This window comes from Paramormyrops kingsleyae, chromosome 1 (genome assembly GCF_048594095.1).
Source record: "Paramormyrops kingsleyae isolate MSU_618 chromosome 1, PKINGS_0.4, whole genome shotgun sequence".
NCBI classification, from domain to species: Eukaryota; Metazoa; Chordata; class Actinopteri; order Osteoglossiformes; family Mormyridae; genus Paramormyrops; species Paramormyrops kingsleyae.
The window spans coordinates 68,642,320-68,661,861 of NC_132797.1; the positions used below are offsets into that span (position 1 = coordinate 68,642,320).

Sequence of the window (19,542 nt, forward strand, 5' to 3'; positions counted from 1 at the left end):
CCGGAGGCTGGGTGGACGGTGCGTGACGCGTTATTACATTTCGGCCTTGTTGGTCGAACGGGGAAAAAGTTTGTTCTCAGTTCTGTTTCCCCTCCGCTGAAAACATGGGCTCCAGGAGGCGATGTCGCCCGTCCTTCTTATGCAAACTCGTTGCTTTTGCGCTCTGTTGTAGTTGCTGTTTTGGCGGCGGTAAGTAATTAATCTTACTTATCTCACAATTATTTATTACCTTATATATCGCAGTCAAGCATGCTTTTACGCATTTTGTAGAATGATTGGAGAAAAGTTACTGAATTACAAGACGTTCGTAAATTAACTACTCAACGTTAACTTAGGCTATATTTTATATTATACATTGTATTTGATAATGTAGGGTTACTGTGTCCTTGGCGTAGCATAAACATACCCGTCTCGTATGTGAAACCCGTTACTCGGCTTCTGTTTGCAATTTTTATCCATCGCGCCTATAACTGTAGAAATACTGGGCAAAAGTTTAATACTGCGTTTGTTCAATATGTCAATGTGTGGTGTTTTGAAGTAATAGAAGCTTGGCGGTCAGTAGGCTTGTTGTTTAGTTGTCGTTGCTTGTGACGTTTAACCAGCTGGTTTGATGTAACCGGGTTAGAAAAAAAGAAGTAGCTTCTGTTTTATATCGGACTCAATTAGTGAAGTTCTTGCATATTTCATAAACGATCTTGGTTTGGCAAATAAAGCTGAAATAGAAAAAAAATCGCAAGGCACCTAAACATTTACTCAAGTCTCACAATACAAAGTTTTGCCAGCTAATCTTTTTTATATATAGTTAACAATTAATCTGACAGCCGTTTTTTTCTTTCGGTAGTACGAAACTTTTCGCAGAATCTGAATAAAATGTCACTGGTATTGGTAAGTTTTATGTAACATGTTAGTCATGTTTGAAAAATGGAATTATATATAGGAACACAGAGGTATTACGACATTTTATTTCAGGATACGTTTTAAAATGAGCGACGTGCAGTCATGAATCGGTCTGGTAAACAGTAATAGTAATAATAATTATGTAATAATAATCGGTCTGATCCGGAGACACGGCGTTTTAGCTGATACGGCTGAGAACAGGCTTTTCAAGTACTAAGTTGACAAATTTATATATGCTGTGTGTTGTTGATTTGTATTATTACGTTTTCGAAAAATTGTTTTGCTTGAAATTTATTCAGCCTTGAATGTTCACATTACTTATACGTCTTATAAGTAGTTATACTTTTAAGTTTTCATGCATTTTAGTTAAACATGTTAGGGTGAGACTGAAATAACTGTAGTCTGTGTGGAATTAGCAAATCGCGTTTCTGGGGTGAACTGGCAACTGTCTGTGGGGGGGGGGGTTTGCATAGATCACATTTGAGGACCAAATTGGCCCCAAAGTGTAGTAAAACCTGAAATTTCCCTACTTTTGGGGACATCTTTTGAGGTCCCCATTTGGATAACCTCAGTTTTATAAAAATCTGCGAATGCAATCAAAAAAATAAAAATGACAAAAGTCTTGTATTTGGGTTGGTTACTTATGATTAAGGTTAGGGATGGGTAGGGGTTAAGGGTGTTGTGATTGGGATTATGCTTTTTCCCATAGAAATGAATGGACGGTCCGCATTTAGATAGGAAGACCAACTTGTGTGTGTGTGGATTATGTTTATATTACATTTTGGGGAACATTTGGTCCCCATAAAACCTATTATTTTGACATTGTGGGGACCATTTTTCAGGTCCCCACAAAGAACTGTGAATGCAACCAAAAAAGCAAAAATGCCAAAAGTCGTAAAGAGTAAAGGGTGGGTTTCCTTCAATGAGCCCTGCACCTGCTGAGCGGGGCACCCAGGATACATGTGACACAGCTGTCACCTTGACAGGACACAGCGAGTCTTGCCTAGCCTTTTCAAAGCCATCAAGTCAGGGGTAACTTTCGTCCCTGACTCTCGGCTGATGATCTTGGCTGGTTCCCTCCTCAGAGTGTCCCGCTGACGGGCGCATGTGGGTACCTTTTGGGAACAGCTGTTACCATTTCGTCCATGGGGAAGAAGAAGACGTCTTCAAGAGCTACAGCATCGAGAGGGCCAAAGACCTCTGCCACGGATATGGTAGCGTGATACTGCCATTAGTCAACCAATTCTAACACACATACCCTCCTATCTGGCATTATTTTGAACAGTGTTGCCATATTGATTGTGTCTTCCTCTTCTCAACAGGCCTACTGACTGTAAACAGCAAGGAGGAGAACATGTTTGTCATCAAGTACAGCTCCGAAGTTTGGAAAGGCAACAGAAATGTGTGGCTTGGGATCTACTATGATTCTGAGAGTGAAGGTAACTACATGTGATCACATACTTTGAGTGGATTATTGAACAAAGCATTTTTCTGTTGGCCACATTCCTTCACTAAGCATTGTGTAATGCACAGAACAGAAAGAGGATGTTTATTTGTAAATGTGGGTGGGTGGGCGGGGGGGGGGGGGTGTAATATTTGTTCCTAAAAGTCTCCCTTGTGCGTGAGAACACCTAGCATTTTCTCTCCATGATTTCTCCTGATTCGAGATATACATGCAGTTTTACTGGATTATTTAAAGTTGAAGCGGATATCAAGTTCAAGCCATGGAAAAAAAAATATCATAGGAGTCTCATGAAAAGCAATACGGCTCCACTATAGGAATACATCAGTTGTAGGGTTGTGAAAGGTTATTCGTTGTATAGGAAGGCATCAGTGCAGGTTAATGACTGGAATGCTTTTTTGGATTTTTGCTTCAACTTACTGATCTGAAGAAGAAAGTCTTGCCCAATGTTGTGGTTATTGGGGGAGTTTGCCAGGAAGCTGTAAGTGATCATCTCGATGTGACCCTCCCCCTCTCCCGTCACGGGGCCTGTGTTTTCGCAGAGCTGGTGTGGCAGACGGAGGAGCATCTAGATTTCACCAACTGGGGCAAATACTCGGATGACTTGGTCAGCATGGACACGTGTGGCGCCCTGAACGCCTCCAGCGGCATGTGGGACTTGGTCAGCTGCGAGGAGACCTCAGAGAACGGCGTGGTGTGCGAGACACTGCAGGGTGAGGGGCTGCCACCAGGGGGCGCATCCATCTCACACAGAGATGGAATCAGAATCGGAATCCCTTTATTTGCCGAGTACAAGAAGTGCGAGCCGTCTGTTTTGATTCATGGCGTATACAATTATACCTACAGTCAAGACAGAAATACAAAAGATAATAAATGGAATAAAAAAGGAAAATAAAAGTGGAAATAGATGTGCAAAAACGAAACATATATACAGGTGATGGCTTAATGGGCTAAGTCTCTGTGCCTGTGATCAGAAGGTTGCTGGTTCGACCACCGGCCTCAGCAGAGCAGTCGTGTGTCTGTGGGCCCTTGACTTGAGCTACAGGGATGCCGCATGCTAGCTGACCCAACACTGTCCTCAAAGCTTGCTCTCACCTCTGAATGTGTCTATGACTCATGGAGATCAAGATGGCGTAGGCAAGAAGGGAATTTCTACAAAAGGATTCATGCAGTATCATTATTCTATTCTATTGAAATTCACAAATTGGCATCATTTGAAATTGAAAAATATCGACTCGTTGTGTTAGAAAGGTCATCATAACGTGATCCTTTGGCTGCCAATACTGATATTTTCCATTTCCTCTTTCAGAACCAGAAAAGCCCAAAAAGAGTAAGTAGCCATTATAATTACCCATAGGGAGTTTCCTGGTAAGTTCAGCCTTAACCCTTTTCCTGCTACTCTTCCCTCCCAAGGTAACAGCTGGCTCCTCTCAGCTCTGGTCATCCTCAGCGTTGTGGTCATCTTGGGAATCTCGGCCGTCATCTGGTTCATGCAGCAGAGGCACAGTTTTGGCCCCGTACTCTTCACCGCGTTCGAGTACCACCCGCCGTTCCGGGCCCTCTCACCCGACGAGGCCTGTCTCATGGAGGTGGAGGAGACGGGGCCCCTGCCCTAATGAAGCCCCTCCCCCAAATCCCCATCTGACCAATGGAAGTAGGCGGCAACTTATTGCATCACAGGAAGTGACACTTGGCTTTCAGAAGCATTTGGGTTCAAATTTCTGTTTCTGGTATATAGCAGGGTAGGGGGTGTGTTGGGTGGGGGTGGGGGTCCTGCACCAGGTAAGGACTGCCCTCACCTCGCAGTTGTCAGGGTGTTAAAGGGGCCTGTTTTCAATGCTGGCTTTTTCAGTGTCGCATTTCTCAGAAACGACACTGCATTTTAAATATGTATTTGCCATCGATTTTTGCTACATAGCCATATTTTGACTTGTTACCCTTTAAAATAGGTGCCCTTCAGAATCAGTATTCTTGCACTGTTACGGGTAAAGCTGGTGTTTTTGTAAAATGTGAAAAAAAGTTTGTGTGTGTCAGACTAGGCTTGGAAGCAGTACTAGAGATCAAGGAGCTTAAGTGTTTGAAATGCTGTATACCCAAGTGCACTGCGCCCACTGTACAGTATATTATTGGGGATTTAGCATCCAGTCGCTGCTGAGATGATTTTTTTGGGTTCTTCGGATAAAATGCACCGCGTAAACCTCTTTTGAGGCGCTGTGGCGTCACATTCCTGGATTGCAGTTCTCGTTTAATTGTGATAATGCAGTAAAGCAGCTAAACGTTTGAAATGTAAAGCCACAGAATATCGCATTCAGGCTCACGCGGGAGGGTGTGTTTGTGCTGTTTAACGTTTAACATTCACGTGACCGAGAAGCTTTGGCTGTCAGCGGTTTGATGGTTTTTGAGGCGGGATGGGATTGTGTTCAGTCACTGTGTTTTTAGTCTGTATGCAGTTATTAATAAACGGTTGCCGGGTGGTAATCGGAGTGCTCCTTTAAATTTCTTCTGCATTTCTGTTGATCCACGCAGCTAAATCCATTTCAAGTAGTTTTCATTCCGGAGAGAAAATAAGTGTAAGTGTAGCTTTAAAAAAAAAAAAAAAATCCATCACATCTTAATCATTAAACCATTAGGACAAAGGTTAAGTCAAAGGATGGGTAAATGAACAAGAACGGAATCCATTTTTTATTATCTCGTTAAAAATACAGGGTCGAACAGTGTGGAGAGTTCTCACATTTCCTCCTCTGTGCATACTGTGAGAAAGAATGCATCGTACATAATCAAGTGTCCTCGAGGAGGGTCTGGCTTCTCCTGCCGGCTTCTCCTGGTGGAGGGCTGGAGCAGGAGAGGGGGTGCCCGGTTCCAAGGCCGAGGCGGCCGCAGGGCACAGTGATTTTGACTGCGGTAGTAGTTTTAAAGCACTTGTGGCATTTAGAAGTCACACAAACAATTCACATAAATGGTTAAGTAGCAACTAAAACATTTCCCAAAAGCATTTCCTTATCTTTATAAAACACTCATTACGGCTAGAATTTTCTGAACGAGTTCTTGCCCTTTTCCCCTAAAACATCTATATAGACTTTACATATAAGCTTATCACCACAGCATGAAATGCAGTCCCGATTAACCAGCCGTTACTCAGCAGCGCTCTTCCTCATCAGAGTCACCAAAGTCGACGGATGGACTGTTCTGCCGTGCCTCCTCTTCCTCAGACTCCCTGTAAGCCCCTGAACGAGAGAGAGGAACATTAGGTAGGACAATACTAGTCTATTTATCGAAATTCTCGATGTACGGCCCCGGATGGACCCTCATCCAAATTAGAGGGACAGCATGTTACGGAGGCCTTTTGTGACACCTTTGTCACCCCGGCCTGGTTAAACGTTGCAACATAAAGCCGTCGTCATGAATCATAGTGGCTGAAAACCCAGTTTATGCTTTTGTATCATTTTTGAACAGTTCACAAATCACTTAAGTGACTTTCCCAGTACATCTTGTGAAACACACTCCTTTTTCAACAACCCCCCCCCCCTCCCCAGCCACTTTGAGATTACAGTGAATGACGGAGAGTCGAAACGTACTTTCAAGACTGTCCATGTGCTCACGCAGCGTTCTCGCCAGGTTGAAAAACTGAGCGAGAGAGGGGGGGGGGGGGGAGGAAGACATTTTACGGGGAGACGGAGCTCAAGCACACATAAGACTGACGTTTCCGCCGGTATAGTCACACAAGCAGCACAGCATCTCCGGGGCAACGCGGCCCGGTCCGCCCCTTACCCCGACTTCGTTGGCGATGCCCAGCGTGTCGGAGAAGCGCTGCTCACACAGGTGCAGAAGGACCACCAGGTACAGCCCACAGCTGATGAACTCGTACTCAGACTGTTCAGGGGAGGGGCCACAATAAGATCGTGTGACTCACCTATAAATTATACCACCCCCCGCCAGTCCACATTTATTTTCTGTTCGATTGGCTAAACACCTGATTTTACCTTTTGGCTGGGGGGGGGGGGGGGGACTATACAAAGTATTACACTTGCTAGTCTAAAAAAAGGCCTTCATTGGTATTCGTCTTACATCCATCTCTTAAGGGTCATAAAAATGGCAGAACCATGGACGATAACACCGATTTAAGTGTTTGTGAATGGGAAGATTTTATATGTTGCTGTGATTTTGTATATTAATGTCACACAGACCGGAATAAGCAGAACCAGTGTTTGCAGGGGGGAGGGAGGGACACTAGCTTCAGATAACTAACACGTTGCTCTAAGCTGGCCTGTAAGTGACGTTATCTATCTATCAGTTTTCGGTTGGGTAAAACGCAAATTCAGTTAGATGACCCCAATTGTGCATCATGGTGAAACTGGTTAACAATAATATGAAGCTTATTGTACTCTGTCTATGAAGTTCTTCAAACACAACACAATGGGAATCTTACATTTAAGTGGCATTAAGGAGGCTTAGAAATGCCTTCTAATCTAACTTGCCTAAACCTGCAACAGCAGACTGTTGCGTTATCTGGCTGTACATATGCTCAGCAGTGTAGGGGCAGAGTAGCGGCATTGGTGCTGAGTAAGAGCCTCAGGAGCGCCAAGCGCAGCTCGGAAATGACTCGCTGACCCTCTCATGGGTCCTGTGCAGCTCGTTGATGTCAAAGTCCTCGATGTCGAGCTGCAGCTTCTCCCTGCACAGCTCACAGGTGGTGATGGCCTCCAGGCTAGAACCTGGGGGGGGGGGGGGTGGAAGGTCACCTTAAGGCTGCGTCTCAATACTGGCATCTCCACTCACCTAGATCTGTGCATTCTGAAGATGCAAACTGAAAATCCGTCAAAGGAAAAATCAGTAGATACGTAGGACAAAATAATTCGTTCTCATAAAGCTAACTGACGGGAAGTCCATTCCACGCTGAAGTACGAGATACGGATCTTAATCTCGCCGAGTGATAAATAGAAAGTATTATTCATCTGACATCCATTAATGGAAATACACTCTGTCCACAATTCAACTCTGCTGATAATTTCTGCAAAACTAATGGAAACGGGGCTAATGTGAGTGTTTACCGGCGCCCGTAATACCTGAGCTGATTTTAGCAAGCAGCCACTTCTTCATGCATTCCTGATGGACATACTGGAGGCTTCCTGTACACTGGCAGGGTTCGATCAGCGGGTCGGGGGGGGAGTTGTGTCCCATTTGACAGATGCGGCAGAGTTCCCCCTCCTCCTCATCAGAATCCTCCAACAGCAGGCTAAGGAAATGGGGGGGGGAGGCACAATTTTTGGTCGAATTACTTCAGATTTAGCCTAACTCATTGTTCATTACAGCTACATATACCTACATTCCTGTCAGTACATAATTAAATGGTGGCTGATTAATTACAATACAAATTTGAGGACAGCCTAATTAAAGTATGTTAGCTCTCTCTGTGGTTTTGCTGGTTACCTCTCCTGTATTTTCTTCACTCTCTCTGGATCTCGGGACGAGGTGGGCTTCTCCTCCCTTTGCTCTTCAGAAGGGATCCTTCTAGGCGCCATCATGTCGATGGTGAGCGCCGCATTCCCACTGGCGCCCTCCAGTGGCGAAGGCATGGAAAGTCGCAGCAAGGATCTGGTGATTCCAGATAGATCTTGGTCTCCCCCTGTGTGAGGGGGTGCTGCTCCTGCCCCTCGAGGCTCTTCCTCCTCGTCCTCCTCCTCGGTGGCGTTGATTCCCGAGGCATGCGTCGTCAACGGCGGGCACCGTGAGTTCGGGAATGCCGTGGCGGACATGGAGAGCGCCGTCTCATCTCGGCCCTCCCGCCTCCTTCGTGGGAAGAGCGGGGCGCACCGGTTCCTGAGAGATGACGACAGCCAGGAGCCGGAGGCCCGTGGAGACTCCGGTTCCGACTCCGTGCTGTTCCCCCACGGTACAGGCGGCGTGCTCTGGCGTCTGCGGCGGAGGAAGGGCAGCCCAGGTGAAGGATCGTCCAGACTCCCTAACCCTCCTCTCTGGAGGCTGCTGCCAGCCTCATTGGGAACGGCGGCGGAGCCAGAACCGCCAGAGTCCTGGGAGGAGCGTCTGGAGAACAGGGTGGAGGACATGCTGCTGGCCAGGCGAGACAGCAGCGGCTTGGTGCCATGGCGCTCCGCGAGGTCGCTGGGCCGCCTACGAGGGCGATACAGTGGGGAGACGCCGGGAGACCTCTCAGGGAGGCTGTCCGTCCAGTCGCCTGACCGAGACGTCCGAGTTCGTACCCGAGGATCCACTGACGATTCCCGGGGCTGCTCAGAAGCATCGCTGCACGAGTCGTGGGAGAGCCAAGATGGCTGATAGTCGGAGGGCAGGCGGTGAAGGTAAGAACCACTCATTCGACTGGAGGAGACGCCCTCTTTGGGCCTCGCTCCTTGTGCGTAACAGGAAGTGACACGCTCCTGATCTGAAATACCCACAGATAAAAAGAACCGGCCCTTAATATTTAATATCGTCAAATGTCAAACAACTACCAGCACACTTTGTTCCAGACATCTATCTTATATTCACAGGAAATACAGGAAGGACCATGAGCAAGTCAAGTTCGGCCTAATAAGCAATTCATGATTTAAGTAACGGTAACCAGCTCTGAGTGACGTTCGTCATTCAGAAAGTATTACAGCATCAAACCCACAAAAGCATCATGCATACATCACTGAAAGAAAAAGTGACAGTTTACCCCTTTACTTCCGAATAACTTAATCATTTCTTTAAAAAATTTATTAGCCAGTATTTAACCAGCTGTAGGGCTTGGTGAATGTGTTCTGGATTAGCCTGCAGAATACATTACAGGTTTTGTTAGTTTTTGTCTCCCTATCATATATTATAGATAATTTGTCAGTCATATTTGTATTCAAATTTATTTATTTTTTTACATCTCGTCTTCAAACCTTTAACGGTGCAAATAAGACCAACGTGAACCAGAGTGTGATCTTACCGTACAAAATACCGTAAATAACATGTATCACCCAACCCCCACGCCGATTCTCTCCCCAGTGTTAGTCATGTCGGGCTTGGCTGGATGCAGCCTCCCCTTGCCAGCCAGGAAGCAGATGACCACTGACGCACATGCCCCTGATTCACCCCCCCACAGCACCCTGTCCTCCTTCCTGTCGCTGCAAATCACGATCTCATAGAACCCCCCCCCCCACACACACACACACACACACACACACACACACAACCATGGGCCCCAAAATTATTGAAGTAGCACAAAAAGTCTACAGCTATCTGAGGAATGAAATGACGTGGCGCAGGGAGACGTCTGAAGGCCCACTGGCTGGTCACCGAGATAAATCAGGCTGATTTAAGCTGCCCCCTAAACCTAACGCTCCACCATGGTCTGTGACTTAGCCTTAGCCCCAGCCTGCCCCTTGGAGCCTCTGAGCCTAACTCCAGAAATCTCTCTACTATAAAAAAGAACAGCAGGGCGGCGCCAAACCCTCGAGGGGTATCACACGGACGCACTCTGAGAGGTGAACAGGCTAGTGGTTCTGCTCTCCGACAATCCCGCGGCGTGGCCCACCGGACCAGAGAGGCTTCGGTCCGATCTCTTGCGAAGCTCTCGGCGAGACCAGAAGCCCTCAGAGGAAGATGATGATGATGACGACGACGAAGATGTCGACGACCTGGAGGGAGGGCTGCGCGCCAGCCATGGTGAATCTGCACAGGAGGAGGTCATCTGTCATTCAACTGCACGTTCGAGAAACTGCAGCTTAACCAACAGTGACTCAACTGTCAAGGCTAATTACACTGCAAACATAAATTACTTAAGTATAATAAGTACAATATATGCTTCAAGATTACCGATTATTATCTAGCGGGCAAGCTATCTGTCACTCTACATGAAACCCAGAACAGATCCACATGAAAATGACTGTTCTGCTTCAATGATAGATGGAGATCCAGGCAGTGCTTAGGACAGTACCGGCGCTGGAGTAATGGCCGCCCTCCAAGGATGAACGGGAATCCCCGGAACACGATGCCCTGCCGGTGCCAGACAGCGCGGATCTCTTGCGGTCTGCATCTTGCTCGGTGTACATCCCCTGCTGCGTTTCAGAACCCCTCTGACGATAACACTACCACGAGAAATGGTGTCGGAGTTAGACGGAGCGTGGCCGGCTACGGAGTGGCCCAAACAATGAAGATGGAGGACAGATATTCAAATTGTGAGATCTAAAGGCATTTGTGCCCTACCTGTTTGCTTCTGCTTCCCCCAGACTCGGTCCACGTGCCGTCACATGATGCAGAGGCGGAGCTAAGGCGTGAAGGGCGTCTCCATGCAGGATGACGGCCCTCTGGGCCACCTTGGTTTTTGGATGAATCGTTAAATCTTGGACTCTGCGGGAATGGCAAAGAAGACTGTCACATTTTCTAAGACCCCGGACACAGGAAGTAAAGAGCAGATAATATGGAAGCATGCGTAGGAGACAGCTGACAGCCACATGCGATTTTCTCAATATCATATTTTTGCAGTTTCCACACAGACTGTTTGGTTGGCGATTGACCTTACAGTTTGAGCCACTTAAATATTATTGGGAGGTAACTTTGTTTAAATATTCACCTACCTAGATAATGATGATAATCACAGATAAGGTAAATCCATTTGGAACACGATAGCTAATCTTAAGTAGTAGCTAGTTAGCCCGCAGTGGCTCAGTGCCACACCCCACCTGTCATGAAGCAGACAACCAAGCAGAGCCCAGTCATGTCGTGCCACTGCAGCCTCAAGCATCACCCTACTGTAGCCAAGTGTCGATCCTCCGCTTTTTTACCCGTCTTTTAACCATTTAGGATTCATTCTCATACAACATGGCAACCGCTCGTTTGTCAGCTACAAACACCCAATGCCATAGTGACTCGGTTTCGGCAACAATCCTACACAACAACCATATTATGGGCTGGGATCCCAAGCAGACTTTAAATAATACATTTTCAAAAGCACAGAAAGGGTAATGTGAGAAGGAGCACATGCAAAGCCGCCGCTCCGAAAAGGACTGCAAGCTGGCACACAATGAACACACAGGGACACACCCAGAAGTGCATTTCAGACAGTCTGTTACTTCTGAGTGATACAAGCCGCGCTGAAGTCACAGGCACAAAAAAACAAGTTAATTCTAGAAACCAGAGTGAGAACTTTGAGCCGCATTCAACCGTGCCAAGATATATCTTGACCGGTTTCCTATTAGTCGCTATCTGAATAAGTCCTAAATTTAACAGTGGTCTTTCAGTTCTTTAGATACCCCTGTAATTCTTTTTTAAATTTGCACACTTTAAGTTCTTAAATGCACAGGCCTAATTCTTGAAACTACGCATCATTGACGAAAGAACAGCTGTAAATAACAATCGTATAACAGACTAGTCAATACTCAATCCAGACACACGGTTCCTTGACACAAGCAATGCGTTCGGATTCTGATCCGACCTCCAGGCATCATATTAACAACAAAAAATTTACTAGTGTGGATTGAACGAAAGACAATGTCTGCAAGAGCGTACGCAATACCTGGGAATCAGAGTCGAGCTTAAACGGGTGTCCTCTGGTATGCGGATCGCAACCCAGCACACGATCTCGGCAGTAGAGCTGACTGGTCGGCGAGGAGGAAGAGGACATCGCATTGGACTTGGGAGTACACGTCAGCCAACGAGGTTTGGAATCCATCTCTGACGCCAACAGAAAGAGGGGAACACAATATATCAAAAGACATTAATTACAGTCAAGGAAATAGCATTTCCCAATTTTAACACTCTGTTCCTAGGTTTATAGATGCATGCTAACTAATCAGGCGTTTACAGATAAGCAAATTAATCAGTGTGGATTATAAATTACAAATTTTGAAAAGACATTTATAATAATATATGGCAAAAGCATTTCTGCTTTGGGATTCTTTAACTTGTCTCCTTGATGCTGAAAAGCCATTTCATGTAAATGCACTATTGAAGGAAGACAATTATGAATTATGAGTACAATAATGCAGTGTGTAACAAGCAGGAATACGATGGTGTGCAAAAAGGGAAAAAATGCCCAATAACAATTCTACTACTACTACTACTACTACTACTACTACTACTAATAATAATAATAATAATAATAATAATAATAATAATAATAAACAAAAACTTAAAACACTGAAATGCAGTCAGGGGTGAAACATGTTCCCCAGCACAGAGAAACAAAATTAAACTTTGCACCAGCACCTAAGATGGAAGCTTGGCTGTCCCTTTTACACTTAAAATGTCACCCTCTTTGAGATAAAAGGCGCTGTGTGCCCGGCATACGGGCGGAACAGCAGTCCGAGGAACTACACGCAGACTTAATTCACATTATTTCAAATGTCACCACCGCTCGACGGAAACGTAACCATCTATTAGCGCATTAATGACCGAGCTTAACAATTAAAAGGCAGTCTGCACCAAAGTTAGCTAGTTGGCTAAGTAAAGCTGATAGTCAATTCAGCAATATGTCAGTTCTGTCTCCGCAGAAAAAATATTAACGTTAGGAAAAGGACAAGGTACAAGTGAATTAGCTACTCCCAGCTAGCTAGTTAGCCATTTTCTAGGCAAAATATCTTCACCTTAGCAAGTTTGCAAGCTAGGCAGCAATAAAACAGACTTTGGTTGAATATCTAGGCATTATTACTGTCACCGCGAATGATAATAAGCAGTACGTTATTATTTAGTCATAGCAGACATTCAGTTTTTAACCAAGGAGGAAAGCAAACGTAGTGTCTCACCTCCAACTTCCCCTGATTCACTTCTTGCCGAATATTAATAATGGAGACGCTGTGTTGACATGTGCTGTCACGTGATGCCTATCGTCAGCGAGTGAGAAGCACCGCCCATTCTGGTGATTGTCGGGCACCTGCACCAATGAGAGCCTAGTGTAGAATAGAATATTCATAAAATATGAATTTTGGGGTGGCCAATCCTATCCGCAAAGGGCCAGTGTGTAAGCAGGCTTTTGGGATAACCTTTAGGTCAGCTATTCAAACCCAGGTGCGAGGACTCTGCAGCCAATCAGTCCTCTATTTAGTAATCTAATTAGGGAGTTGCATTGAAAACTGGTACATCAACGATTCTGGATAAGACTGGAGACCCCTGGTGTATAGAGTAACAGAAGACTGATGCTATAATATTTCTCACTTTTTAAGTTAGTCCTTCTAAGCATCACTGCACAATTAACATCACTATAAAGTCTGAAAGGCTAAGCCTACATTTGAAAATACACAAAATGGAGACTTTGAAATTTTCATCCCATCGGTCTCCTGATGAAAGAAAAAACATTAAGTCTATATATACGCACATACATACATACATACATATATACACATATACATACATACTCACCTACACACATACATACATATATACACATATACATACATACTCACGTACACACATACATACATACATATATACACATATACATACATACTCACGTACACACATACATACATACAGGTATATACACATATACATACATACTCACCTACACACATACATACATACATACACATATACATACATACTCACCTACACACATACATACATATATACACATATACATACATACTCACCTACACACATACACACATATATACACATATACATACATACTCACCTACACACATACATACATACATACACATATACATACATACTCACCTACACACATACATACATATATACACATATACATACATACTCACCTACACACATACATACATACATACACATATACATACATACTCACCTACACACATACATACATATATACACATATACATGCATACTCACCTACACACATACATACATACATACACATATACATACATACTCACCTACACACATACATACATATATACACATATACATACATACTCACCTACACACATACATACATACATACACATATACATACATACTCACCTACACACATACATACATATATACACATATACATACATACTCACCTACACACATACACACATATATACACATATACATACATACTCACCTACACACATACATACATACATACACATATACATACATACTCACCTACACACATACATACATATATACACATATACATACATACTCACCTACACACATACATACATACATACACATATACATACATACTCACCTACACACATACATACATATATACACATATACATGCATACTCACCTACACACATACATACATACATACACATATACATACATACTCACCTACACACATACATACATATATACACATATACATACATACTCACCTACACACATACATACATACATACACATATACATACATACTCACCTACACACATACATACATATATACACATATACATACATACTCACCTACACACATACACACATATAAACACATATACATACATACTCACCTACACACATACATACATACACATATACATACATACATACTCACTTACACACATACATACATATATACACATATACATACATACTCACCTACACACATACATACATATATACACATATACATACATACTCACCTACACACATACATACATATATACATACATACATATATGGGCCATTCTGCCAGATCAGTGCTGTTTCTGTCCCCCGGACATTAATATATTACTATGCATTAGTCGTGCCCCCTTTCTATCTATCTATCTATCTATCTATCTATCTATCTATCTATCTATCTGTCTATCTGTCTATCTGTCTATCTGTCTATCTGTCTATCTGTCTATCTGTCTGTCTGTCTGTCTGTCTGTCTGTCTGTCTATCTGTCTGTCTGTCTGTCTGTCTGTCTGTCTGTCTGTATACATTTTTGGCAAGTTACTTGGATGTACTCAATCTTATCAAACAATTTGTTAAAAATCTTATTTCCCCTTAGTCCTCAAGACACTTTAAACTAAACTGTAAGTATAACTTGTTGCTGATTTGTGTCACTGAGGTGACCTGCTAGTCCGCAGTGTTTGAGGTTTTTCTTGTACTGACATTTTGCGTTGGACACCCTATAACCACAACAGCTGCCACATCCCTCAGATCTATAAATATGACAACAAATTAAATAAAAAGTTCTTCATTCATTTTGTTTGCCAGCTGTTTTCACAAACCACAACCTTGTGAACCTGCTTACAGCTCTCTTGCCATTTGCTCTAAAAATTTGCTAAATTAAACTGTTTTTCAATCATTTTTTTCCATATCTTGCAACAAAATAGTCAGTTAAAGTATAAAATATTGAATTGTATTTAATGGAAACTGTTTCATAATTTGGAATCAACAGATAGCTGGTCCACCAGGAATTAAGTGTGACACAAAAGAGCAGGTGGGTCACCAAGCCTGGGTAAGGTCTGCAGGTTTCTGTTGTACTACTGTACTCAATTTATTTTACTTCCAATATAAAATAATATTACACGAGGAGCACTATAAAAACAAAACTGTCCGGTGAGCAGATCAGTCAGTAATTGTTTAAACTGGAACTTTTAATGCTGATGTAGATAATATGTTTAGTTTCTTGCAATTTCAGTTTATAATGTTTTATCCCTAACATTTTCAAATTCACGTTACAAACAATACTCTTGCACATTTGACACTTGCTCCCACAGTCCAACACTTCCGCGTGAATAGGACATCTTTGACCACTAGGGGCACTAATGATTACATTTCACTGACTCGAGTCCCTCTCTCTCTCCCTCTCTCTCGCTCTCTCTCTCAAACAGGTTGCGCTGTTTCTGTTTTTTTGCAGTATGTTTATGTTACACGTTGTTTGTTTTGTCATACAGTGAGATCATTAAGATCATTGTAAACAGCACTAATTATACATTCATTTGAATAATAACTAGAGCAGAAGCAAACTTCCCGATGCAGAAAAAGATATTCAGATTCTTTATTATCCAGCTCGACTAAATGTAAATTGCCTTACGTATACTGCATTTGAGTTAATATTTCTGGTGTACAATCCAATGTGAATTTAAATGAAAGAGTTAATTATCACCATACTATTAATTCGCATAATGTAAGATATTTTTTTGCATTTAATTTTAAGAACAAATGTGGATGCATATGCACACTTGTTTCCCTTTAATACCCTGTTTATTTTTATTGATGTGTTTGTAATTATTAAATATTAGTAAAATATTTTTTATTGTAATTTCTTGCATTTGGGTTGGTTAAGAATCCGTTACTACTGATGTGGTGGGAAAATCCAAAAAACAATATATGCATTTTGGGTATGAATTTTGCATTTATACGTGGGCCAATGGACAAACAGAAAAAAACACTGTCATTTTAATAGTTTCTTAATTTTCCACTTTAAACAAAGTGAGCAGCCTTGTGTGGGAGCTTTGGAATAGCCTCCTGCTCACACGTCTGCGGTTGGGTAATCGCTGAGGAATGCCTTGTGACATTTCTCCTCTGTTCCCAGGCTTCTCTCAGACCCAGGAAGCCTGACTCTGCGCCACATGCTCTGCATTCGAGGAGCATGCGCTTGCAACAAAGCACACTTTTTAGATACCAGCACCTAAGCACTCGGGGAACGCGAGTAAAGAATGCTTCAACGTCTGTGTCTGTAATATCAAATTCTTATCAAAGTATTTTGTCCGCTCATTGTCTTTGAAAATGCATGCTCTTTTTAAAACTGGAACTTTTAATGCTGATGTAGATAATATGTTTAGTTTCTTTCTACTTAGTCACATTTTTACAAACTTGTGAAAAGGACACCTCTATCCCATCTTCCATAACTGCTTTTCCTGATTTAGGCCATGGTGAGCCTGCAGCTTGATCCTGGAAGTGTAGGACAGGGGGCATCCTGGATAGGATGCTGATCCATCAAGGTCCACAAACTCACACTCTACGGCCAATTAAGAGACACCAGTTGACCTAACTGCTCATCTTTTAGTGACTTATGAAATCCAGGCAAACTCGGAATCAAGGGCAGGATTTGAAGCCCTAACCCTGGAAGTGTGAGGGCAAATTGCTGCCATGTGGAAATGATGATAGCAAAACAATTAAGAGTCAAAGACAAAACAATGAATACAAGTGCCGTTTGACTAGAAGGTGCCATAAAGACACACTTCAGTGCCAATGTTTTGATTTCCACCCAGCCGACTGTCGATAAAATTAACAACTTTGCCATTTCTACATATTGATAACATCTGGAAAAAACATGACATAGTAAAAAGTGTTGGCACAAAATCGATAAACATAGATTCACATAGCTGGATATCGAGTTAACACCATTATATCTTCCTGAATACTAAGCCTAAGTTACTGTTACACTGGTTTATCAATTTAGTGCTGAGCCTTGTAATAAAACCTTTTACGGTCCCACTGCACTAATAGAATATATTAATTTGTAGAAAATTCATTTTGCAATGCGTGTTTATTTCTTACATGGAAGCCAGTATACTTCATGCGTGTGTCAGTGTGAAAAGAAATGACTTGCTTGAGGTCTTCCAAAGCCTGTTTACATTATAATCACATTGCTTTGTTTTCCCGTAACATTAGTTTCCCATCATGCTTTTCAATGGACTCTTCAATTCCAATACGCATTTTTATCCCGAAATGGGTTCCTTCTGTGGAGCGCGCGTTGCAAGGAAATCCCGGCGCCCGTTATGGTTAAGGCGCTAATGGCCTATGTCTGATCCGATCTCCGCCGAAGGCGTTTCACACGTCTGCCTCGCTAGTATCTGGAGCAGGATGGCACTTGCGGTGACCAGAAATGACTAATTAAAACGGACAGTGTTTTGCATAAATACGATGTAACACAGCCCGACAGTTGGCACCAGACTGTGTCGGACCGCTTCTGTTTACAGAATGTGTGAATAACAATGGATTTAATTTTAAAACACAGCCATAAACAGAACGTGTTGTTTATTGAAAATATGTGATTTTTTTTAGTGGTTCAATATGTATTCTTTGAATTCACGCGTTGCTGATTCAGAACACATTGCATCTGTTCTGTAAGTGCATCCAGATCCTAGGACTAAATGTATTCCCACATTAGTGTGACACGAGCATCTTGATTTGAACTAATACGTTGATTTCCTGATATTGTTCCTATTATATGTTTATTTTACCACAATTTTAAAAATCGATGCGAAGTGGGGTTAGCTACTGTGAAAAAATATGAATCGTGCAACTTTTGCTTAAATTGCAAAGAAATATCCGGCGTCCAGAAAACGGGTCAATGTGTCGAAGACGAAACAACCAAACTTCAACGCCCTCAGAGAGAGAGACGGAGGGGAAAAAAGTAACGAACGTGACATTTAGCAATGTTACCTAACCTGTAAAACGGTGCCGTCAGCAAAACTATTATTTTCCGCAACATTAAACAGGTGTTTTTTTAAGTTTTGCAGTTGCATTTGATATATATCCTTGTTTTTTCTCTCTCTGCCTCCGTCGTCACTTTTGTGAGCGTAGCGTCAGGTAGATGGGGGGCGGGGGACGTTTCAGAGCTCCGCCGTTATTGTGATTTCCTTCTTTGTCCCGCAACATGCTCCAATTAACAAAACAAAAAACAATGGTTACGGACAAAACGGTCGCCAATCGGTGGAGGTGAAGCAAAGTCTGTTTACAGTCTTAGGGGGAAGTGGGTGAAGGTGAAGTTTTGTAATCCGTGCAGATTCATCGATAAAAACATGCGATCATCAATATCTGAGCGAGAGGACTTAAGTCACAGGTCAGGAAGAAACCAGTTCCATCTTAGGTTACAATATGTTTTTGAAAGTTTATTTTCATGTTATTCATGTTACTCAAAGGTAGCTCAAATGTATTCCTTTCCATTTACATGCTATTCCTCTTTTCTTGTCTAGCGTCACACGCGCAGAAGCCTTCATTAAGCAGGAGATGAATGACGGTTGCTTCTCTCGTTCTGTTCCGCTCACAGATGAAAGGTCTGGCTCGCTGTTATTCGGCGGGAGGCCCGGTCTTGAACGGAGCGTGATTCAATGAGGCGGAAAGGTGACTTTGCGTGGACCGCGGAAACCTCACATTCCCATTTATTTATATATTTCATAGGGGACACATACAATTATTTACACTTAAAAGACAGCACATTCGTCTCTCCAGAAAAATGTAGCTTATTGCAGTCGGGATCGGTAAAGGAGACAAAGAGTAATGCAGTAAGTGGTGGGTACGTTACATGATGTCAGGACTTCTGTTAACTGTTGGATTCAAGTGAAT

At 43.0% G+C, this 19,542-nt stretch overlaps 2 protein-coding genes across 2 annotated transcripts; one reads left to right on the forward strand and one right to left on the reverse strand.

Moving 5' to 3' along the window:
• The first annotated feature begins 25 nt into the window (after nucleotides 1-25).
• On the forward strand, nucleotides 26-4,837 carry cd302 (CD302 molecule). The gene is made up of 6 exons (XM_023802906.2): nucleotides 26-189; nucleotides 1,983-2,111; nucleotides 2,220-2,336; nucleotides 2,902-3,072; nucleotides 3,669-3,689; nucleotides 3,773-4,837. Exons 1-6 carry the CDS (start codon nucleotides 105-107, stop codon nucleotides 3,973-3,975), a joined length of 726 nt encoding a protein of 241 aa, XP_023658674.1. The 5' UTR covers nucleotides 26-104; the 3' UTR covers nucleotides 3,976-4,837.
• A 177-nt stretch (nucleotides 4,838-5,014) lies between these two features.
• On the reverse strand, nucleotides 5,015-13,244 carry LOC111839123 (E3 ubiquitin-protein ligase MARCHF7-like). The gene is made up of 11 exons (XM_023802794.2): nucleotides 13,087-13,244; nucleotides 11,859-12,016; nucleotides 10,550-10,693; nucleotides 10,281-10,431; nucleotides 9,821-10,015; nucleotides 7,787-8,759; nucleotides 7,423-7,592; nucleotides 6,968-7,071; nucleotides 6,128-6,229; nucleotides 5,935-5,983; nucleotides 5,015-5,583 (listed from the first exon to the last, which is right to left on the reverse strand). Exons 2-11 carry the CDS (start codon nucleotides 12,012-12,014, stop codon nucleotides 5,495-5,497), a joined length of 2,133 nt encoding a protein of 710 aa, XP_023658562.2. The 5' UTR covers nucleotides 12,015-12,016; nucleotides 13,087-13,244; the 3' UTR covers nucleotides 5,015-5,494.
• Between the last annotated feature and the right edge of the window lie 6,298 nt (nucleotides 13,245-19,542).